General features: G+C 48.1%; 1 protein-coding gene across 3 annotated transcripts in view; it reads right to left on the bottom strand.

The window, feature by feature from the left end:
* Nucleotides 1-2325: 2325 nt before the first annotated feature.
* The window catches only part of LOC119972322 (corticotropin-releasing factor receptor 2), a 342731-nt gene continuing 320480 nt past the window's right edge, over nt 2326-24576 (bottom strand). For all 3 annotated transcript variants that reach the window (XM_038808841.1, XM_038808842.1, XM_038808844.1), the window contains 3 exons: nt 21808-21943; nt 21597-21638; nt 2326-4304 (listed from right to left, as the gene is read on the bottom strand). In XM_038808841.1, coding sequence (XP_038664769.1) covers nt 4164-4304; nt 21597-21638; nt 21808-21943 — 319 coding nt within the window. In that variant the 3' untranslated portion in view covers nt 2326-4163. The remainder of the gene's footprint in view (nt 4305-21596; nt 21639-21807; nt 21944-24576) is intronic.

Below are 24576 nucleotides of genomic sequence, written 5' to 3'. Positions count from 1 at the left end.
GATATCCAAAGCTCAATCAAGCCTTGTCCTTCCAATAGATCATGCTTGATCTGTACCGCAACTCAGCCTTTGCTCCATATTCCTTAATATCCCGGCAGAGTAAAATTCTATGATGTTAAAGGATCTTGATGATTCAGGATTCACCCACCTCAGTGTCCAATGATAAGAACAGCTCACTAGTTCCACAAAAGTCAAAAAGGACGTGTCACGAATTATGAAATATAAATACAAACAGGATGGACTTTCCTGAGTTTTGAGGGTCAAGTAATTTTGTCCAGGGGCCACACGTGGCATACAACCCAGAGTTTGGAAATTTCTTAACTTATAATACACACAAGTTTACACACAGCCCAAAATATTTAAATCTACCCTCTTAAAAGTTCATAAAGGCAACATGAAACAGTGTGGACATTTCAATAAAATCTCTCTAAGCAGCTACCAATAGCATTCCATGGCTTATGATTCATTCATAAGTTTATTACTCCAATGTGCAAAAAGACCAAAATTAGGGGCCACGGAATAAAATAGTCACTCACAAATCCAATAAAAATTCAGGAAAAATCTCTTTCCCCAGTGAATGGTGAGAATGTGGAAATCCCCACCACAGGGAGTGGTTGATGCAAATTTTTAAGAAATGATTTCACAGAAGCTGGCTGTCGCTGGCTAGGCCAACATTTATTGTCCATCCCCAAGTGCCCTCAAGAAGGTGGTGGTATGCCACCTTCTCGAGCCGCTGCAGTCCCTGTGGTGTAAGTACACCCACAGTGCTGTTAAGAAGCAGTTCCAGGATTGGCCCCAGTAACAGTGAAGGAACAATAAGTTTCAAGCCAAGATGGTGGCCTGGAGAATTTGCAGGTCGTGGTGTTCCCGTGTATCTGCTGCCCTCGTCGTTGTTGGTGATAGAGGCCACAGGTATGGAAGCTGCTTGCATTGGAGGATTGGTGAGTTGCTGCAGCGCATCTTGTAGTTGGTACACACTGCTGCCACTGTGCATTAATAGTAGAGGGAGTCAATGTCGAAGGTCGTGGTGGGGCGCCAATAGAAGTTGGATTAATTTAAGGAGAGACTACAGAGACATTAAAGGAGAAGGGAATACAGAGTTATGCAGATGGAATTAGTTGAAGGATGGAAGAAGACTCGAGTAGAGCACAAACAGCCTGTGGACTGTTTGGCTTGAATGGCCTGTCTCTGTGCAGTAAATTGTATGTAATATGTTTATGCATTTAGGTGGTGAAGATGGGATTGCCTTCTAAATGCTCATCCTGCTTATACAGCACTCAGTTAACTACAATGATTGTCCGGCATGTTTTAGGAAATCTGATGAATGCCATTGTGCAGAACATAATGAAAAATAATCTTTTACTTTCATTTGGAATGAAAAGGCAAGTCAAAAATTCTATGAAACTGCCCTCGTCCTTTGACAACTTCCGCAACTCTCCCCCTACTTCGGGTATGGAATAATGACATTTGGTCATTGTAAAGAATGTGATTTAACTTTCCAGATAAACAGAATTGGTCTTTATTTACTCAAGAAATCTAGGTGAAGGCTTCTCGTGTCAGACAGCAGAAAGAGAGAAAAGGAGGACCTTACATTTCATAGAATTTACAGTGCAGAAGGAGCCATTTGGCTTATTGAGTCTGCACCAGACCTTGGAAAGAGCACCCCAACCAAGCCCACACCTCCACCCCATCCCCATAACCCAGTAACCCCACCCAACCTTTTTGGACACTAAGGGCAATTTAGCATGGCCAATCCATCTAACCTGCACATCTTTGGACTGTGGGAGGAAACCAGAGCACCCGGAGGAAACCCACGCAGACAAAGGAAGAATGTGCAGACACCACACAGTGAATCGAACATGGAGCTGTGAAGCAACTGTGCTAATCATCTTTCATTCTCACTCCACAGTATAAATATTTCCCACTTTCTCTGTATTATAGCTTTGACAAAGGGTCATCTGGACTCAAAACGTTAGCTCTTTCCTTTCCCCACAGATGCTGCTAGACCTGCTGAGATTTTCCAGCATTTTCTTTTTGGTTTCTGATTCCAGCTTCCGCAGTAATTTGTTTTTATCCATGTGATAACCACTGTGCTACCGTGCTTGCCCTCAACGTAGCCCCCTAATACATCCTCAGTTTATTCCAATTATTACTATTGAAATGAGGACGCTGTTATGCAGACAAACCTTTTTGTACCATGCAAGATCTCAGAGAAGCAAATGACAGTGATTTGTTTTTGATAGGTTGATTGCGGGAGAAATGTTGGCAAGGACTAAACATGGTCGGAAGAGAAAATAATGAAAGGAAAGTAGAGGACAGAAAGTCCCAAATCTAGGTTTTTAATTCGCCTGCGGACAGGCGGAGAATGGGATGGCTGAGTTGAAGCAGTTTGAAATCCTGTGAAAACAAAGCTAAGATGGGAGATAGGGTGATGAGTCATAATTTAAACATAGTCAGGATGCGATTGTTTGTAGGTTAAAAAAAAGACACACCCAGCCGTTTACATTAGTTTCAATTTCCATGGGGATCACAGGATTTGTAATGCGTAGGTAGATAGTGGAACATGTAAATCCTTAACATGCCATGGTCAAAAGTGCACTCAGTGGTAACCTCGCAACATTCATCTATGCTTCATGAAAAATAGCTATAAATATAAGAGAATGCTGCCTAAATATCCTGACGTTTTTTGGTGTAAATATCATTACAATTGTTAACATTATATACGAAGCAAGCCACTTTTAACATATAGCACAAGCTAACTATTTGGAATTAGATATCTCACCCAAAGAGGAAATGACACTGAACTGCAAAGGAAAGACTGAAGCTCACATAACAAGAAGTTTTGATAAGGTGTGAATTGGCTCAGTAATAATCAGTTCATTTGGGGAATGGCTATACAGCAGGTAATCTTTATTCCCAAGTGATTTTTATATTTCTCTGTATCTAGTTAGCTGCCACTAGGAGGTAACTCCCTTGATGTGGTCTCATCATGCGTCTTCTAAGTTGCTGGTAATCGGGGTTTGATAGTTCTAGCTCGGCCTCAACATTGAGTGTGCAGATCATAGATCAGTTCAATTCGGACTATCATCTCAATTGTGAACAGGCGAACAGCTGTAAATTCGGTCCTAGGTAGGCATTTCAGGGCTGAAGACCGAAGGATCTTGTGTCCTGAAACGTTCAGAAATATCAACGGATCAATTCCAAATACTCACTCAATTGGGTCAATTGATTATTAACTGACCATGGTCCACAATATTTCACTATTCAGCAAAATAAAAGTAATGAAATAGACTACAAATTGTCTTCTTTCATTTCTACTGTTTGAGCAAGACATGTTCTAGTTAGCACTGCATCTGTGATGCACAGTGTGCTTTTTCTTCATTCATGGAACCTAATGATCCATCCATTTTCAATTTCTACTGGTTCTGGACCAGTGATTTAACACAAAATTCTTTCATCCCTATAGACAACACAGAGTTCTGTTGCATTTCCTGCTGGGTGAATGCTTCTTGATGAATTAGGTGTCCTTTTTACATATGGGGCTTGCAACATCCAGCAGGCAGCTTGGAAAGGATTCACTGTACGGTGTGGAAGTTGGAATTGATCTTCGTCCCTTCAAAATTTCTCTCAAGCTGGATTAATGTTTTGAACCTTGAGAATTCTTCTTGGCGACATCAGAAGCCAATATTTATTTTCTTCTGTCTCCTTATTCGATGGATTCCCAGGAGGCATTGCATGGTAGTTTTTGAGAAGGAAATTAGGCATTTGTACATGAGATCAGTGATGTAAGATGAAAGCTGAAAGGATAATGGTTTGAGATAGCCTTCATTCTGGCCCTGAAATTGTGACATTCTCCCACGGCAGAGTTTGACTGTAGACAGAGTTACGCGAGCTGCAAACTGCATCTGAATTATCACTGGACCGATATCAATGCAGCCTCACTCACGTTCCTCGCTTTGCCACTTTGGTGCTGCATGTTGAAGGAAAGTTACAGTCTGCCTAACTCCTGGACAGCAGTTTAATTTTGTTGTGGTGGGCCTTGCATTTTCGGCTTCTCTTGCTCACTGTTGCATGTTTTAAATGTGTACAGCAATCCACAAACAAACCAATCACCTCAGTGTTGAAGGAAAACTCAAAAGAAAAGACTGCTCAGTCTCGTTGAGTCAGACACCAGTTGTCTGTTTTATGCTGTGAAAACTGATTCTCGTGGGCGAGGTGGGTATAGACATAGCCCGTGCTACCCGCACTCTGAGAGCATGGTTATCTTGCCACCGATGCCATCTCTTTCTTGCAGCAGAACGTACCTGAAAGCAAATAGACAATTTAATTTATATGTTTGGTACTTCTGAACCTTTCAGCAACTATTTGGTTTCAGGAACTTCTACAATTTAGAAAAAGCAAAATACTGCGAATGCTGGAAATCTGAAATAAAAGCATTAAGATGCTGGATAAACTCATCATGTCCAACAGGATCTGTGAAGAGAGAAACAGAGTTAACATACACACATAGAAAATAGAAGCAGGAGGAGGCCATTCGGCCCTTCAACACTATTCATTATGATCATGGCTGATCATCAAGTTAAATCCCTGATTCCACCTTCCCCCTTGACCCCTTTAGCCCCAGGAGCTACATACAATTCCTTCTCGCATTTACCAATGTTTTGGCCTCAACTATTTTCTGTGGTAGTAAATTCCACAGATTTACCACTCTCTGGGTGAAGGAATTTCTCCTCACCTCAGTCCTAAAATGTTCACGCCTTATCCTCAAACTATGACCCCTAGTTCTGGACTCACCCACCATAGGGAACATTCCCACTGAATCTACACTGTCTAATCATGTTAGAATTTTATAAGTTTCCTGGAGATCCCCTTTCACTCTTCCAAACTCAAATGAACATAATTCTAATTACCCCATCATCGGAGGAATCAGCCTGGTATACCTTTGTTGCACTCCTTCCATAGCAAGAACATCCATCCTCAGATAAGGATACCAAAACTGCACACAATACTCCAGGTGTGGCATCACCAATGTCCTATACAATTGCAGTAAAACATCCCTATTACTATACTTAAATCCTCTTACTATGAAGTCCAACATACCATTTGCCTTCTTTACTGCCTGCTGTACCTGCGTGCTTACTTCAGTAACTGATGCACAAGACACCAAGGTTTTGTTGAGTATCCACCTCTCTCAATCTCATTTAGCATCAGGCCAATCTCTCTCAATTAGCAATACAGAAACTTCTGTTAGCAGAGGCTGAGCTGGGTTATAAACAAGCATTGCAGCTGGCTTTGTCCTTAGAAAAAGCAGCAAGCGGAGCACATGAGTTACATGGTACTCCGGCCATACCAGTGAAATTGACTTAAGGGACTACCACTGAAGGATAGGCAACTGCATAACCACCCTCAGGAACGACTTGGATACTAAGTTAACCAGGCCCACTCGCAGAAGCCCTCCCAAGCAAGGGAAAATTAGATCCAGACAGATGGCAGCCCCTGCAGCCTTTCGCCCGGCAAAATATTCTAGTTGTTGCCAGAGATCGGAGCCAGAAAGAAGAAATAGCAGCCCCTAACCATCATCTTGGAGAAGGTCACATAGGCCGGGGTACAGCAGAATGCATACCCTAGAAGCCCAACCCACCTTCGACGAGGAACAACTAAATTGTGTAACAATGGCGAAATCAAAACCCATTGAATTATCCATAAGGTTGAATGGACGTCCCACACCGATGGAAGTCGACACTGGAGCAGCCGTATCAGTGATAGGGGAAACAGTATTCAACAAAATTCGGTCTGGACTCCAATTCTTATTCCTAAGCAGGACCTTGGCTAAACTGAGGACATACACAGGGGAACCACTGAGAGTGTTGGGCACAACGCATGTAACTGTGGCTTATGGAGAGCAATGGTTCGGCTGCCTTTAATGGTAGTGAGAGGTGTGGGGCCTAGCTTATTGGGACAAAACTGGCTAAAAGAGATCCAGTTGGATTGGGGAAACATTTTCCAGCTGGAAAAAGGTCACCTGAGCAAACTCCTGTGCAAATAACCAGAGGTTTTCCGAGAAGGGCTCGGAACAATAAAGGGAGCAAAGGTCACATTGCATGTCATCCAGGGGCAGTCCCAAAATTCTACAAGGCCCGACCATTACCCTTCGCATTAAGGCATAAAGTCGATATGGAAATAAAACGACAAATCAGGACTACACCCTTTGGAGGATCGTGTGAGGGCGATTAAAGATGCCCCGGCCCCCACCATAATCTAGGAGTTAAGGTCTTTTTTTAGGACTGTTAGCATATTATGGAAAGTTCATACAGAACAGAGCTTCCATCTTGGACCCCCTACACCAATTACTAAAAAAGGAGCAAGCCCGGGAGTGGTTCGCCCGCCAAGACAGGGCTTTCAAGAAGATAAAAGAAGAGCTTTCCTCATAGAATGTCTTGGCGCACTCCGACCCCAGGAAACAGTTGGTGCTCACGTGCAACGCATCTCCATATGGCGGTGGTGCAGTTTTGGCACACAGAGGGCAAAACGGACAGGGACGACCTATAGCGTTTGCTGCCAGGACGTTAGCAGCAGCAGAACAAAAGTGCGCCCAAATCAAAAAGGAAGGACTGGCTGTGATCTTCGCAGTGAAGAAATCTCACCAGTACTTGTACAGGCGGAAATTCACTATAATTACAGACCACAAGCCATTGCTGGGTTTGTTGAAAGAAGACAAAGCAATATACCAATAGCTTCGGCCCGGATCCAACGCTGGGCCCTACTACTGGCGGCGTACCAGTATCAACTGGAGCATCGGCCAGGAACCCAGGTTTCAAACGGCGATGCACTAAGCAGGCTGCCATTACCGGATGCCCCGCCATTACTACCCAAAATAGAGGAAACGGTAATGACGTTACATTTCCTGGACACCCTTCCAGTGGCCGCACAAAACTTTTGGTTATGGACCCAAAGGAACCTAGTTTTATCAAAAATAAAACACATGGTGCTAATTGGGGAGATGGAAAGACCAGTCCAGGTGGAATTCCACCCTTACTGGAGCAGAAGAGAGCAGATCACCGTGGAAGACGGGATCCTGCTTTGGGGGCCGCGAGTAACAGTTCCAAGTCAAGGCCGTCGAGCCATACTGGCTGAACTACATCATAGGCACCCTAGAGTCTCAAAAATGAAGATGCTGGCCAGAAGCTATGTCTGGTGGCCGGGCTTGGACACAGACATAGCGGCATTGATAGGTCGGTGCCAAGAATGCCAACAAGGGCAGAAGGTGCCACCGGCAGCCCCACTGCACCCATGGGAATGGCTAGGTAGACATGGTCGCGACTTCATGTTGATTTTGCAGGCCCGTTTATGGGTTCAATATTTTTTATAATAGTAGGTGCCCATTCCAAATGGCTGGACATCTACAAAATGAACTCTGCAAATTCAACAATTACCATTGAAAAACTCCGCACCTCGTTCGCAACTCATCCCGGAGGTGTTAGTCTCAGATAATTGATGGTTTTCACAAGCCAGGACTTCACAAAATTTGACGTCGAATGGCATTCGGCACATAAGGATGGCACCATACCACCCGGCATCGAACGGTTTGGCTGAGAGAGCCGTCCAAACCTTAAAAGTCGGGTTGAAGAAACAGTCAAAAGCATCACTGGACACCAAACTGTCGTACAGGCTATTTGACTATAAAACAACCCCACACGCCACAACGGGAATAGCACCAGCGGAGCTACTCATGGGAAGACGACTCCGAACTCGGCTGAATCTACTATTACCGAATTTAGGCGGCAGAATAGAGCGACACCAAGAGGCCCAATGCAGGGGCCACGACAACACTCGCCGAGAAAGGCAGTTCAACACAGGTGGAAATGTATGAGGCAGAAATTATGTGAATGGCGCCACATGGGTAGCAGGAACGGTCAAGGCCAGGACAGGACCTGTGTCATATGAGATATGTGTGGGAAAACATGTAATAAAGAAACACCTGGACCCGGTGCAGGCCTCAGATTCATTTCCTCCTCCGGAGCTGACTCAGACCAACATAGCAAGGACCGTGGAGAGTCCTTCCCGACAAACTATTGACGCCCCTCCGACACCACTGGTGAGGACATCGGACGCGGATATGGATACCGCGGATGATGCCGCAGCTGCCGCCAGACGAAAGGGGTGCTCACATCTGAAAAGACGGGCGCCTTCCCATTATACGGCCCACCCTACATCGGGGGCTGAAGTGGAGGAGCCGGGCCCGGCGCAAAAACAAAGCAGGAGATCCGTGAGTCACAAGAACCATGGGGGCTCCTTGGACTTTGGGGGGGAGGGGTGTAATGACTTGGCCAGGCCTTTGAGGTTGGCCAATTAGAATACGAGTTCCCTGATTAGTAGCGCAATCAGGCTACCCCTTTCTGTATATGCCAGATCCTCTGCACACCCGGTGTAGACAGAATGGACATGGTTGTTCAGCTGTTCGGTTTGTAAATAAAAGAAATTCTGGTGACAGGACTTCTGCCTCTATGGACTTATTACACAGGCAAGTGGAGAGGATTCCATTGTGCTTTGTAGATGGTAGGCAAACTTTGGGGGGTCAGGAGGTGAGTTACTTGCCGTAGGATACTCAGCCTTTGATCTGCCCTCGTAGCCACAGTATTAATATGGCTAGTCCAGTTCATTTGCTGATCAGTTGTACTCTTATGTGTACTTGAAAGGTTAGTAATCCTCAAATTAGAAAAGTTATCCGGTCCAGATAGAATGTATCCAGGTTAGTGAGGGAAGCGAAGGCTCTTGCTACCTCTTCCAAGCCTCCTTTGATAATGAAGTAGTATCAGGGGAGCAGTGTCAGTCACCACCCTGACTTTAAAATATATTGCCGTTTCTTCACTGTCGCTGAGTTAAAATCTTGGAACTCTCTCCCTAACAGCACTGTGGGCGTACCTACACCACTGGGGCTGCAATAGTTCAAAAGGCAGATCACCACCACCTTCTGAAGGGCAACTAGGGATGGACAATAAATGCTGGCCGAATCAGCAATGGCCACATCCCGTAAAATTAATTATTTTAAAAAGTACCTCCTTTTTATCTTTTTAAAAAATCTTTTCTAATATCACTACTCCCTCCTGCTTTGACGTAAGATTGCAAAATCCTTTTCTTCAGTAAATTAACAGCCTGCTGATGAAATGACAATGGAAGGCATTTAAAAGGAAGTCCACCATAATCCACTGCTGGTATTTTCCCTGCATTGGAATGCCCACACCCCCGTCCCCTGCACGAGGAGTCCACCAACTTCATCGAGGTGGCAAACGCGCTTTTTCCTGATCGGGGCGAGGCCTTCCCTTGCTGATGCTCAATGGCCCACAGAGGTGCCTTTTGTGGCAAAGGTTGCGCACGTTGCTTCAACCACTGCTGGAGGGATCACCTGTCCAATCACAGGGGCCTATCACTGGTCATAAATACCCATTTTCTAGTTTATTTTAATTTCTGGGTTTTCTTATCTAGGAAGTTCCAGCTTTGTAAGCCCTTCCTTTCTCTCTTTTGGGAATGTATCTATTGTTACACAAACCATTTGTGTTTTGAAGGCCTCCTACGCTTCTAATATTGCTTTACTTGCCAATTTATGATTCCAATTTACCTAGGCCAAATCATTTCCTAATTCACTGAAATTAATCCAACTCCAGTTAAATTTTTAAAACTCTGATTATTTTTTGCTCTTTCCCCTAACTTTTCGAAACCTGATGATATTATGATCACTGTGCTCCATCCTCCCCACAAAATGGTCCTCCACTGAAACATGCACTAATTGACTTAATACATTCCCTAGAATTTGATCTTCCTCTGTTTCTTTGCTTATCGGGCTAGAACATATTGATCAAAAATGTTCTGCTGTATGCTTACAGGAACTCGCCAAGGCTCCTTAAACAGCACCTTCCAAACTCATGACCACTACCACCTTGGAGGACAAGGGCAAGGGTAATAGAGACCTGGCAACACGGCCACCTGGACATTCCCCCCAAAGCCATTCACCACCTTGACTTGGAGATATATCGCCATTCCTTCACTGTCGCTAGGTCAAAATCCTGAAACTCTCTTCCTAATAGCACTGTTAGGAATGGTTGGATCAAGTTGCTATGGAAAAAAAAGCATTCTGTGTGTACCACATGGATGACAGTGGTTCAAGAAGGAAGCTCACCACCGCCTTCTCAAGGATAATTGGGGCAGGCAATAAATGCTGGCCGATCCAGCGATGCACACATCCCATGAGTACATTTTTAAAAATACCTTTCAGGAATTCCTCCCCTTCTCTGTTCTTTGCACTGCTACTATCCTAGTCTATATTAGTTTAGCTGAAGTCCCCTATTATCACCACTCTCGTTATTGCACTGCTCTGTAATTTGCCTGCAAATCTGCTCCTCTAATTCTCAGTGTTTGGTGGCCTGTACTATACATCCAGCAGTGTAATAGCTCTGCTATTATTGTTCATTCTAACCAAACAGCTTCTGCTTTTGACCTCTCAACTATATCTTCCACCTTCAGTGTGATAAGAGTGTCTTTGATAAATGCTGCCAGGGACACCCACTCCCCATTTCCCCTTCCCAATCTTTCCTGAATACCTTGTAACTAAGAGGAATATTAAATTCCAAATCCTCCTTTGCTCTGAGCCATGTCTCTACTTTTCCCATTATATCATAGTCTGGTGATGTGAGTCTGTAGTTAACTCAACTTATTTATTAAACAACAAGCATTTACATACATGCACGCCAAACCTGTCTTTGACTGTTTCTCATTTCCACCCCAATTGATCTCTCATGTTTCTGATCTATTCTTTGCTCCAGTGCTGTTTTTCTCTTCCAGTCCTCTGAGCTTGTTGTTTTTTTCCCCAAGTTTTATTTATAGTTCAAATCACCCAATTATTTAGTTGAAGAACTTCACCCTGGTACCGGTTAACTTACCTGGATATTGATCTCAGCTCCACTGAGGTACCTTCAGCCGCCAGAATTGACAACAGTGTCCTTGCAATCTGGGGCGGGATTCTCTCCTACCCGGCGGGGCGGGGGTCCCGGCGTAGCGGAGCCAACCACTCCGGCATCTGGCCTCCCCAAAACTGCGGAATTCTCCGCACCTTTCGGGGCTAGGCCCGCGCCGGAGTGGTTGGCGCCACGCCAACTGCCGGCAAATCCGGCGCCAACTGCGTTTGACGCCCGCCGGCCGGCGTCGGGGCTGGCCGAAAGGCCTTCGCCGGTTCGCACATGCGCCGGTGCGTCAGCGGCCTCTGACATCACCACCGGCGCATGCGCGATAGGGGGGTTTCTTCCGCCTCCGCCATGGTGAAGGCCGTGGCAGCGGCGGAAGAAAAAGAGTGCCCCCATGACACTGGCCCGCCCGCCGATCGGTGGGCCCCGATTGCGGGCCAGGCCACCGTGGGGGCACCCCCCGGGGTCCAATCGCCCCGCGCCCCCCCAGAACCTCGGGGGCCCGCTCGCGCCGCCAATCCCGCCGCCACCAGAGGTGGTTGAAACCACGTCAGCAGGAGAGGCCTGTCAGCGGCGGGACTTCGGCCCATCGCGGGCCAGAGAATCACCGCGCGGGGCACGCCGATCGGCACGGCGCGATTCCCGCTCCCGCCGATTCCCAGGTGGTGGAGAAATCCAGCCACGGCGGGGGCGGGATTTACGCCGGCCCCGGGTGATTCTCCGACCCTGCGGGGGGGGTCAGAGAATTCCGCCCCTGAAGTTTTCCCTCCTGCACCATTTCTCCAACTGTGTGTTAATCTGTCTCACCCTATTCCAATACTAATTAGTAGTGGGAATAATCCAGTGGTTATTTCCTTTTGAGGTTCTGCTATTAAATTGCCTCCGAAACGCTTGTAACGCTGCCTGTAAAACCTCAACCTTTTTTGTTTTCTGTGTGATTGGTTCCCACATAGAGCACAGCTTCTGGTTGTTCCCCTTTCCTCTCAAAATGTTCTTGCCCCTTTCACTGATCTCCTTTACCCTGTCATCAGGGAGGCAACACGCCACCTGGAATACCTGTGGGCAATTACAGAAACAACCATGGTGAATGAAAATCCAGGGCAAGATGGCCATGGTGGGTTCATAATGCATCCCACCTTGTGGCATAGACAGCTGTGATTAAACGTAAAGGGCACAGTGTGGTAGAGTAGGTCGTCTGGTGGCCTAAGTTGTTCAATGCCCTGAATCGAAGCGAAAGCTTCCTCTTTCGACAGGCTGTGAGATCTCTATTGAAATGAGTATGTCAAGTTTTAACCTAACCTGTGGTAGATCAAGGCATATTGTTAGAGAAAAAGATGAGGTAACTTTACATGCTCGAGTTGACCTGGAGGTTTGTGGTTCTTAACATGCGATGCCTGACCATGCCATTTATCATTTTCTGCCACACAAAATGGGTAAGCTTACTATGCAGCTCTGCAACGAGTGTTACAATGAGACTTTGCTCAATGTTCTGAGACATACCACCAATAATAATTCAAGGTATGTGTGTTTGAAAGCAAAGCCCATCATGCTGATATTTTGTAGTGCGACGGCACTAAAATATACGTACCGGCTGAGGTTATTCATGAAGACCCTGCCTTCTCAAACTTGCCACTCATGGTGACCCTCAGGCTAAATCGCCACCAGTCAGCTCTCCCCCTCAAAGGGTAAAAGCAGCCTGCGGTCATCTGGGACTATTTTTATCTTCACCTTATACAGCGCCGGCCCTAGGGTTGCTGGCGCCCCGGGCAAGCTGAACTTCGGCGCCCTTCGGGGGGGGGGGGCTCCTTCACCGGGGGGGGGGGGGGGGGGGGGGGGGGGGGGGGAGGAGGGGGGGCGCCGGAGTGACCTGGTACATGATCGGGATCCACCGATCGGCGGGCCGGTCTCTCTGTCGGCAGGCCTCCTTTCTTCCACCGGCGAGCCTGGATCCATCCGCCATGGTTTTCCGGGTCGGCCTGGGGGAGGGCGGCCACCGCGCATGCGCTGGTTGGCACCGGCCCAACTGCGCATGCGCGGGACCCGAGTCTGTTACGCGGCGCCGGGTCTCTGACGCCGGTCACGCACTCCTTGATGGCGCCCCCTAGCACATGGCGCCCCGGGCCCGAGTTGCCGGTACCTTGAGCCGGCCCTGACCTTATATGGCATATGTATGAAAATCAGCCTCTAGCTGTGTGCGTGAATAATACGCAAGTCAGTTCCCATTTTGTGTTCTTATTTCCCATATTCCTGAACCATAAACATCAATTGCAGCTAACCTGGGCAGTGCCAATCGGTAAAATTTAGGTTGGATTCTTATTTCGCACACCCCCTAATTTTAAGCCCAATAGAAATTAATGAAGCATAAGATCGGGAGCAGTTATAAACAGGCATCTACCCTTTCCTGCCAGATGGGTTAGGTTAACAATGGGAGTAGAATTTATAAAAATCCAGTGAGCAGTCAACTGTGAGAATGATTCATCGCATCAAGTTAACACACGCAGCCACTTGAAGGAACAAGCAGTAATTGTGAACAGAAATGCATGTTGACTAAATGTCAATTTGTGGTGCTTCAACGTTAGAAATAGCTATTCAGGTCTCCTGAGATTCGTTCTGTCATTATGTTTAGATTGCTTCCTGTGAATGTTCAGTATGTGATTGGTAAAATCACAACAGATACAGGATGTTGTGAATAATCTTTTATTTCCTTCATGTAAATAGAGTTCTCAACCTCACACTGACAGCTTATCGAGGCCCTCAAATCCTGTAACATTTCATTTCTAATTCATCAACTTCCTAAGTGCACCTTTTCTGAAGAATAAGCATTTCTCCTTTTGTACTACCATAGAACCAAGTACACGATTCCACCTGCCCTTCTTTCTCCCTGCACTCTGTTAGGAGCATAGGAACAGGAGTAGACCATTTAACCCATTAAGGCTGCCCCAACATTCAGCTAGATAATGGCCGATTATCCACTCGACGCCACTTTCTTGCCATATCCCCATAACTTTTGATGTTGTTCATATCCAGAAAGCTATTTATTTCTGTCTTGAACATGCTCAGTTTTTGAACTTCCATAGCGCTCTGGGTAGAGAATTCCAAAGATTCACCACACTCTGAGTGAAGAAATTCCTCCTTGTCTCAGTCTTAAATATCCTATGCTGGATTCCCCATTGGCCGATGCCGGAATCGCGAAATGTGACTGGGCAAAGGATCGATTCCAAAGCCGAAATCATGGCGGGTATCAATTTCACGCTAAATCCCAATTCTTCATCGTTTCGACAGCGGCGTCAATGCATTCCAGAACGCACGTACAGTCAACACCATTTGCATATCATTAGCGGGCCCGACCCGGTATTCTCCGTGGCCTCTGTGATTCTCCGCCTCTGATGGGCCGAATTCACGACAGCGAGGTTCACTCGTGCTTTTAAAAATCGTGAAACCGGCATTGTGGCTGATGAGGGAGAGAGAGGGGGTACGGAGAGCCTCTAACATTCCCGTAGTTAACTGATAGTTGTGCCACTGGCTGGGAGGCTTCTGCCAGTGGAGGGGAAGTCAGGGGGCTGGCCAGGAGGTGGGCTGTGGGGTCAGGGAGGATGGGCATGGAGCACCATTGCCGCTGCCTGCAAGGCAGCCATGCAGCTGCACGCGCCTCTCATTACCCACTGTGAACTTAGGGCCACAAGTCATATGAGTGCCCCCCAGGGCACCCCGCGATGTGCCTCTGGCCTCAGCCGACCCATCAGCAGGATGGGTGCACTCCAGCGCAACCAATGCCATCTTGGCTGGGATGAGTGTGTGAGCTTTGCTGCTGTGGAAGTCTACAAATCCTGCCCAGCGTCAACACTTAGTCTCAACAATGACGAATCCGACCCCTGTCTCTTTATTGTGTCATGATTTTAGACCACCACCACCCAAAGTAAAGGGAAACATCCTATCTACATCTACCCTGTCATGTCCTGTAAGAATTTTGTAACTTTTCATGAGATTACGGGCTGGATTCTCCAGTCGGCGATGCCAAAATCGTGTTCGGCGACCGGCCGGAGAATCACAGTTCCCGACCGAATTGGGGGCGGTGCTGCTTTTGCGATGCTCTGCCCCCTCCAAAGCGGAATACTCTAGGAGTATGCTGCGCCATGCATTGATGGCCTCAGGACATTGCCTAAGGACCCCCCCCCCCCCCCCCCGATGCTCCGCTCCCGACCGGCCGAGTTCCCGACGGAGTGGGACACGTGTAGTCTCACCTGTCGGGAACTCGGCGTGCTGGCTGGGGACTCAGTCCAGCGCCACCACAGTCGGGGGAGGGCAATCAGCGGGCAGGGGGGGACATTATTCGGAGCTGGAGGCACTGTGGGCTGATGGTCCGGGGCGCGCGGGCCGGCCGAAGGGGGGGGCGGGGACTATTTTGCAGGCGCGACCGAGCCATGTAGCCCGCGCGCCCATGAACCCAGCAATTCTCCTGGGGGTATCAGCAGCTAAAGTCGGGTGCTCTCCGCTGCCATCCTGCTAGCCCCGAGCAAAACGGGGAATCGGTGGCCGTTTTGTGTCATTTCTTGTGGCGTAAAATGCCACTGTACCCACGCCGGTGTGGGGACATAGCCCCAGAATCGGAGAATCCAACCCCACGTCTCATTCTTCGAAACGCTGGAGAATACTGGCTCAATCTCCTCATAAGACAATTCCGCAATCCCAGGGATTAGTCTGGCGAACATCTAATGCACTTCTTCAATGACAAGTATAGCCTCTGCTTTGTGAAGGCGGGCAGCATAATCAAAGACCCCTCCCACCCACATTATTCTCTCTTCCAACCTCTCCCATCGGGCAGGAGATACAAAAGTTTGAGAACACACTGATAGCCATCAATTCAGTCGAGACAGTTTGTACCAAAGAACAGTGACTTTAATCAACTGGATGTGTGTCAACCTGTAGCTTCTCCCGCACTGAGAGCCTGTCTCAGATCGGCCGGTTATATGCCTCCTCAGAGGGAGGAGCCACAGGCGGAGCCAACAGCAGCATCAACACAATTCAACAGCAACAACAGTAAGTATATACAATAGTGGATGTCGATGACACAAGTAATAATAGAACAACAGTGAGTACATACAATAGCCATACGTGGCTCACCACATTCACCCCCTGTCAAGAAAAAAAAAGTCCTGCGGGGGTGAAGCGGCTCATAGGTTAAGTCTGACAGGAGCCCGAATCGTCCGCTGCAAACGCTGCAGCCACGGCTGCGGTGTGGGCACAGGTGTCGAGACCTTCGGCTCCGGGAACATGTCGTCCTCACAACGGCGTTCCGGACTGGGCGATCAAGCAGGGCCGGAGCTAATGGACCAAGGGAGGGATGTCGGTGTAGATGGGGAGGTAGACGGAAGGGGCACGGTGATGGTGGGCATGGGGGGTACCGCGGGAGCCAGGTCCCAGAGGGAGACTGTGTCCTGCCGTCCATCGCGGTGTGCCACGTAGGCATACTGAGGGTTCACGTGGAGGAGCTGGACACTCTCGACCAGGGGGTCGGCCTTATGGCTTCTCACATGTTTCCGGAGGAGGACAGGCCAGGACGGAAGCGAGACCCCGGAGATCGACGTCCTGGGAAAGACAAAAAAGCTGGTCATGAGGGGTCTCATTAGTTGCAGTACACAAGAGCGACCGGATAGAGTGGAGCGCATCGGGGAGGACCTCCTGCGAGGGGGAGACTGGGAGACTTCGAGACCATAGCGCCAGAAGGACGGCCTTCCAGACCATAGCATTCTCCCTCTCCACCTGCCCGTTTGCCCGGGTTGTAGCTGGTGGTCCTGCTCGAGGCGATGCCCTTACTGAGCAGGCACTGACGCAGCTCATCACTCATAAAAGAGGCGCCCCGATCACTATGTATGTAGGGAGGGAAATCAAACAGGATGAAGATGCTGCGCAGGGCCTTGATGACAGTGGCAGAGGTATGCCGGGGTATGGGATGGCAAAGGGAAAATGTGAGTACTCGTCAACGACGTTGAGAAAGTACACATTGTGGTCAGTGTAGGGGAGGGACCTTTGAAATCGACGCTGAGGCGCTCAAAGGGGCGGGAGGCTTTCACCAAGTGAGCCTCGTCTGGCTGATAGAAGTGCGGTCTGCATTCTGTGTAGATTTGGCAGTCCCGGGTCATGGCCCTGACCTCCTCAGTGGAGTAAGGCAGGTTGCGGGCCATGACGAAGTGGAGAAGCCGGGTGACGCCCGGATGACAGAGGTTATTGTGGATAGCCCGTAACCGGTCTGCTTGCGCGTTGGCGCAGATGCTGCGGGACAGGGCATCTGGGGGCTCATGGAGCTTCCCAGGACGATACAAGATCTCGTAGTTATAGGTGGAGAGCTCGATCCTCCACCGCAAAATCTTGTCGTTCTTAATTTTGCCCCGCTGTGTGTTGTTAAACATGAAGGCAACCGACCGTTGGTCTGTGAGGAGAGTGAATCTCCTGCCGGCCAGGTAATGCCTCCAGTGTCGCACAGCTTCCACAATGGCTTGCGCCTCTTTTCGACAGAGGTGTCTCGAATCTGAGAGGCATGGAGGATACGGGAAAAAAAGGCGACAGGCCTCCCTGACTGGTTAAGAGTGGCTGCCAAGGCAAAGTCTGACGCATCGCTCTCCATTTGGAACGGGATGGATTCGTCCACAGCGTGCATCGTGGCCTTGGCAATGTCGGTTCTGATACGGTTGAAGGAAAGGCGGGCCTCAGCTGTCAGGGGAAAAGTAGTGGACTTAATAAGTGTGCAGGCCTTGTCCGCATAATTGGGGACCCACTGAGTAAAGTAAGAAAAGAATCCCAGAATTATCTTCAGGGCCTTGGAGCAGTGGGGAAGGGGGAGCTGCAGGAGGGGGCGTATGCTGTCGGGGTCAGGCCTCAGGACTCAGTTTTCCACGACATAGCCAAGGATGGCTAGCAAGGTTGTGCGGAAAATGCATTTCTCCTTATTGTACGTCAATTTAAGGAGTTGGGCGGTGTGGGGAAATTTTCTGAGATTGGCGTCGTGGTCCTGCAGGTCATGGCCGCAGATGGTGACATTATCCAAGTACGGGAACGTGGCCCGCAGCTTGTACTGGTCGACCATTTGGTCCATCATTCGTTGGAAGACCGAACCCCCATTGGTGACACCGAAGGGAACCCTCAGGAAATGGAAGAGGTGGCCATCTGCCTCAAAGGCAGTGTATTGGCGGTCCTCCGGGCAGATAGGGAGCTGGTGGTAAGCCGACTTCAAGTCTACCGTGGAAAAGACTCGGTAGTGCGCAATCTGATTGACCATGGCAGATATGCGGGGGAGAAGGTACGCATCGAGCTGCATGTACGGGTTGATTGTCTGACTATAGTCGACTGCCATCCGGTTCTTCTCCCCTGTCCTGATGATCACCACTTATGCTCTCCAGGGGCTGTTACTGGCCTCAATGATCCCTTCTTTCAGGAGCCGCTGGACCTCTACCTGATGAAGGCCTTGTCTTGAGCACTGTACCGTCTGCTCCGGGTGGCAACAGGCTTACAGTCTGGGGTGAGGTTTGCGAAGAGTGAGGGAGGGGCAACCTTCAGGGTCGTGAGGCTGCAGACGGTGAGAGGGGGTCCCCCGAACTTGAAGGTCAGGCTTCGGAGGTCGTATTGAAAGTCTAAACCTAGTAGCAGTGGGGCACAGAGATGGGGGAGGACGTAAAGCTTGAAATCGGTGTACTCGATGCCCTGTATCGCAAGGTTAGTGATGCAATACCCCCGGATCTGCACGAAGTGTGATCCGGAAGCAAGGGAGACAGTTTGTGAGATGGGTAGGACCCGGAGGGAGCAGCGCCTTACCATATCTGGGTGGATGAAGCTATCTGTGCTCACGGAGTCGAAGAGGCAGGACGTCTCCTGTCCATTGAGTCGAACGGTCATCATGGAGTATTGAAGGTGATAAGGCCGGAACTGGTCGAGTTGAATCGAGCCGAGTTGCGGGCGACTGGTAGCAGCAGTGGTGGGATGGTCCCAACATGGCTGCCCCAATGAGACGCACGTGGCGAGCAGCGTCGAGGATATCGGCCAAAATGGCGGCCCCCACCGGTTGCACGTGGCGGGCGGCGTCGAAGATGGCGACCAAGATGGTTGCCCCCACTGGTAGCACGAGGCTGCGACACGTCAGAAGAGGGGGGGCCCGGCACGCATAATGCCACGCTGCGGGGTCTGTGAGCCTCAGGCCAGGCTTGACAGGCTTTTGATTTTTGGGCTTTAGGTCGGGCCTTAGCAAAGTGCCCTTTCTTGCCACACTCGTTGCAGGTCGCGTTTCGAGCTGGGCAATGCTGCCTGGCAAGCTGGCACTGCCCGCAGAAGTAACTATACGGCCCTCCGGAGCTGGCAGGCTGCCGCACGGCGCAGATATGGGGCACGCTGGGTCGGGTGATGGCTGCGTCTCCGACGCCCCTGAGGATGCCGCGTGGTCGGATGGAAAGGCCTCCATGGTCTGGAAGGCCACTTCCAGTGAGGTAGCTAGTTTCACTGTCTCCTCGAGGTCGAGGGACCCTTTCTCGAGAAGCCTTTGCCGGATGTAGCCGGACCGGACTCCTGCCACATAGGTGTCTCGGACCATCAGCTCTGCGTGCTGTACTGCCGTGACCGTCTGGCAGTTACAACTCCAGACGAGTACCCTCAGTTCGCGTAGATATTCAGCCAGGGACTCACCCTGGCACTGACGCCGCGTGGTTAGGAGGTGTCGAGCGAGTACCTCATTCATTGGCCTCACAAACTGCCCTTTGAGCAGCTCCACTGCCTCCGTGTACGAGGCCGCATCCCGGATTAGCTGAAAAATCCTGTGGTTCACCTGGATGTTGAGGAAATGCTGTTTGAGTACCGGGGAGACCACGGCAGCTGAGGAGTTGAGGTAGGCCTTGAAGCAACTGAGCCAATGCTCGAAAATAGCCGCAGCTTCAGCTGCCTGCGGGTCGAGTTCAAAATGATCAGGTTTCAGAGCAGTGTCCATTGTGAAAAAAAACTAGTTGATTAAATTGATGACCATCAATTCAGTCGAGACAGTTTGTACCAAAGAACAGTTGCGTTAATCAACTAGATGTGTGTCAACCTGTAGCTTCTCCTGCCTGTCTCAGATCAGCCGGTTATATACCTCCTCAGAGGGGCGGGGCCACAGACGGAGCCAACAGCAGTATCAACACAACAATTCAACAGCAACAGTACCAGCAACAACAGTAAGTATGTACAATAGTGGATGTCAATGACAATAGTAATAATAGAACAACAGTGGGTATATACAATAGCCATACGGGGCTCACCACACCCGCACCAACAGATTCAAAACCAGCTTCTTCCTCGCTGTCACCAGACTCCTGAACTGATCTCTCCAGACATCTTCTCTACTGAGTAGTACTACACTACGTATGCTTCACCCGATGTCTATGTCTGTGTATTTACTTTGTGTACTTATCGCATGTTTTATGTTTTTCAAGTAAGGAATGATCTATTTGGCCTGTACGCAGGACAATTCTTTTCACTGTACCTCGGTACACATGACAATAAACCCAAATCTAATCCAAGTATATCCTTCATTAGACCAGGGCTGTACACAATACTCCAGGTGAGGTCTCACTAAGGCTCTATACAATTGCAGCAAGACATCTTTATTCCTGTAATCAAATCCCTCTGCGTTGTATCCAAGAACCATAACACTGCCATCAATCAAACTTTTACCGAGCATCTTCACACTGTGGTACTCCTGCCCTCCCTCAAATTTCTTTCTTTCCCTCCAGATTTTTAAACATAAATTTAATGGTAACTACCTACAATCTGACTTTTTAAAATCTCATCTTTTAAAAAAATTCTTTCACAGGCTAACATTTGTTGCCCATTCCCAATTGTCCTTGAGAAGATGGTGGTGAGCTGCCTTATTGAACTGCTGCAATCCACGGGGTGTAGGTACACTCACAGTGCTGTTCAGAGAGGGAGTTCCAGGCATTTGATTCAGTAACTGAACTAATGGCAGAATAGTTCCAAGTCGGGATAGTGTATGGCTTGAAGGGCAACTTGCAGGTGGTGGTGTTTCAATGCATCTGCTACCCTTATCCTTATTGGGGCGAGATTTGAAGGTGCTGTGGAAGGGGCCTTGGTGAGTTGCTGCAGTGCATCTTGTAATTTTTGCCACTGTGCATGTTAGTGCAGGGATTGAATTTGTAACTTGGTGGATGGACTATAAATCAAACAGGTTGTTTTGCCCTGGATGGTGTCAAGCCTCATGAGTGTTGGAGCTGCACTCATCCATCCAAGTTGAGAGTATCTCATCATACTCCTGACTTGTGCCTTGTAGATGGTGGCAGGCCCCTAAGAATATAACCTATTCTTTTCAACCTTACACAATGACCATTGGCTTTCACCCATGTTTTACTATGATTTTTAAAAACTGAATCATTTCTGAGCTCAGATGTTACTTTGGGCTATTCTCGTGAGTGAACAAATGTGAAATGTGCTGGTGTGACATTCCTTCATCCTCCGCTTTGTTGTAAGCATTAATTCCCTTGTTGTGAATGTATTAACCTCTTTGCTTGGTTTAATCAATGAATTAAAAGATTAAAAAGAGATGCTGCTTTCAAAGTATTAATACCCGTCACTACTGTCAAATTATTTCAGAAGAGATTAAGTCCAGCTTACCTCACTGTTCAGAAAGCAGTAAAACACAGACACAAAGAAACCCTGTAAAAACGAAGAGTCTTTATGAGTCTTACAGAAAATTTTGACAGTAACTCTTTACAAAACATTTAAATTACATAATGCATTACATAATTGCATTGCAAATTAAGCTGTCATATTGCGTTAAGCCCACGGTTAATAAACGATCAGTTCATCTAGCCAGCTTACTCACCTGAAAGGCCTGCAGAAATGAATTAAAGTAGATGAAAACGATTTGTGAGATGTCATCTTCGCCTGGATTGACGAAGAACAGCATGTAAGTGATGCCTAGAAGCGGTAGCAGAACTAAGGTTGCCTTCACTGCCTTCCTGTCGGACAGATGGTGACATAGGGCAGAGGTTATATTCTTTATAAAAAATCAAGTTAAAGCTCATTGTCACAATAATTAAGTGTATTTCTTGGCACACGTCACCTTGAGCTAGCTGAGGTTCTGTTAAGCTCGATTAGTTACAGTACAGAACAATTTGCATTGGAGCTGCACTTACAGTGTAAATGCCATGTGAATCATATGCTATGGTCATGGCCTGACAACAGAACAAAACTGAGTGAGACTCCCTGGAGAAGACAATTTCACCGAGCTTCACTAAAGAAATCAAATTATACAGTCATTATCACATTGCTATTTGTGGGAGTTTGCTATGGCCTGTTTCTTACATTACAACAATAGCTACACTACAACAATATTTCATTGGTTTGAAGCACTTTGAGATTTTCAGTTGTCTTGAGAGGGATTACAGTATACAAATGCAACTATTTCTTTCTTTTCACTTCAGAGCCGAGTTCAGTGCTTCCCCTGCCAGCCAACCATATTGAGGACTAACGTGCAGTGGAAGGGAGGATAGGGAATGGAGGCTATTGCTGGTTGGTGGCAGAAGGCAGGAGGTCCATCGACTTCAGCGCCATCACTGGATTTCCCCAAGTTCAAGGTATTATCAATTGCACACATGTGGCCCTCAAGGCTCTAATGCACCAGCATTCAACACCATCAAGGCTCTAATGCACCTTCATAAACAGGAAGAGCTTCCATTCTATTAATGTGCAGGTTTCTTATGACCCTGCTGCAATTTCAGTTTATAAAACCTCGTCTAATGCAGACCTGCTGTCACCTCCTTCACCTCACACTCCATCGCCTAGCACTCAGCTTTATAACATGCACTGACACAACTGAGGAGCTGACCAGATGCAGCCTACTCCATTAGTGACAGCCCACTGAAGGAGCAAGGCTGCAGATGACATCTAACATAGCAGCAAGAATTAAAAGGATGACCAACAGGAGCACGTTTGACATTTATTGATTGACACAACATGCCTTAACATGTACAGAGTCTAAACGCCTGTGAACACCAAGTGCATCCAGGTGCTCTTCTTAACCGATTGATGACTACTCCTACCAGCTGCAATCCTTGCACTTGCAACTGATGTGTCTCATGATGGGGGCCCTCAAATGGCTCCTCCACACGCCTGCTCTCAATACACTTTGTGAGGGGTCAGCAAAGGTAGATGGGTACCTCTCACAGGGATGCAGCCATGCCTCTAATGGGAGATACTGCTGTCTCACCCCCTGGCTACTGATTGGATGGTCACTCCCTCCCCAACCAGTATACCATCTCGTGTTGCCACAGGTGAGCCCCAAAGAGGAGGCTGTGTGGAGAACTCACCTTGGTGGAGCGAAGGAGGCCATTGTCCCATTTGTGGCACTGCATCCATGTTCAGGGAAATAAAATGAAATGAAAATCGCTTATTGTAAAGAGTAGGCTTCAATGAAGTTACTGTGAAAAGCCCCTAGTCGCCACATTCCGGTGCCTGTTCGGGAGGCTGGAATGGGAATTGAACTGTGCTGCTGGCCTGCCTTGGTCTGCTTTAAAAGCCAGCGATTTAGCCCAGTGTGCTAAACCAGCCCCAGAGAGTGGCGGGGGAGTGGGGAGTGGTCACTTCACATTTACTAACTTTCTCGTGGGCAGATAGGCCTATCTCTTCTCACCACCCTTGGAGAAGAGGATCTCCTGCCTTGTCCTTGTGGCCTAGAGAAGAACCTGCAGGGACGCATCGTTAAATGTGGTCTTCCCTCCAGTATGTTATAAAAATTAGGAGAAGGAGTAGGCCACTAGGCCCCTTGAGCCTGTTCCGCCATTCAATAAGGTCATGGCTGATCCGATTGCAAACTCAACACAAAATTGCCACCTACCCCCAATAATCTTTCACCCTATTGCTCATCAAGAATGTTGCCTGAATCCGCCTGCTCTGCCTCTTGGGTCTTCTGTACTGGTGGACAGGTGCAGGGGCCTTCTGTCAAGTGATGGGGTTTGTTACTCTGGCAAATGATCTTTAAAAACTGAACCAGCCTTTGAGCAGCATGGTCTCTGTTGCTACCACCGAGGCCCACAGCCTTCAAACAAAATTCAGCCCAGGATATTCCGTCTGCAGTGCTGTGTTTCCTCACACGATCGAATCTCACTCTTCCTCATTTTCAAGCACCATCTAATTCGGCATGAATTGCTACTGGGAAGCATTCCGCTGCTACTTTTGAAATTTTTCCAGAATGCCATGCCAAAATTGGTAGTTCAACCAGGGCAAGGGAAGAAGATATTTTCTGTCCAATATAAGTATAATAAGCTTACAACTGAATTCTACTTGCACATGGCAGAAATCTGCTCCTCTGCATTGGGAATCACAGCGGCACTGTCTGAGCATGGTGCCAATCTACCATGTCGCTCAGTTTCTTTGGAAGAGAAATGTTCAGAAATTAACAGGAAAAATCATGAGTTCACTTCCACTGCACTGAGACTCCATACATAATGGACAAGCATTAAATATAGCCTGCTGCTTGGTTGAAATGAAATGTGTGTTACTTTGATGTTAAATGGATTGGCAGCAGTGACAGAGTTCATTGGTTGGCAGATCATCCTTTAAAGCTCACATCACTTCCTCAAAATGTCTCACA

Source organism: Scyliorhinus canicula, chromosome 10 (assembly GCF_902713615.1).
Source record: "Scyliorhinus canicula chromosome 10, sScyCan1.1, whole genome shotgun sequence".
Taxonomy (NCBI): Eukaryota; Metazoa; Chordata; class Chondrichthyes; order Carcharhiniformes; family Scyliorhinidae; genus Scyliorhinus; species Scyliorhinus canicula.
The sequence above is the reverse complement of the archived record's forward strand: the minus strand, read 5'-3'. Positions and strand labels throughout refer to the sequence as shown.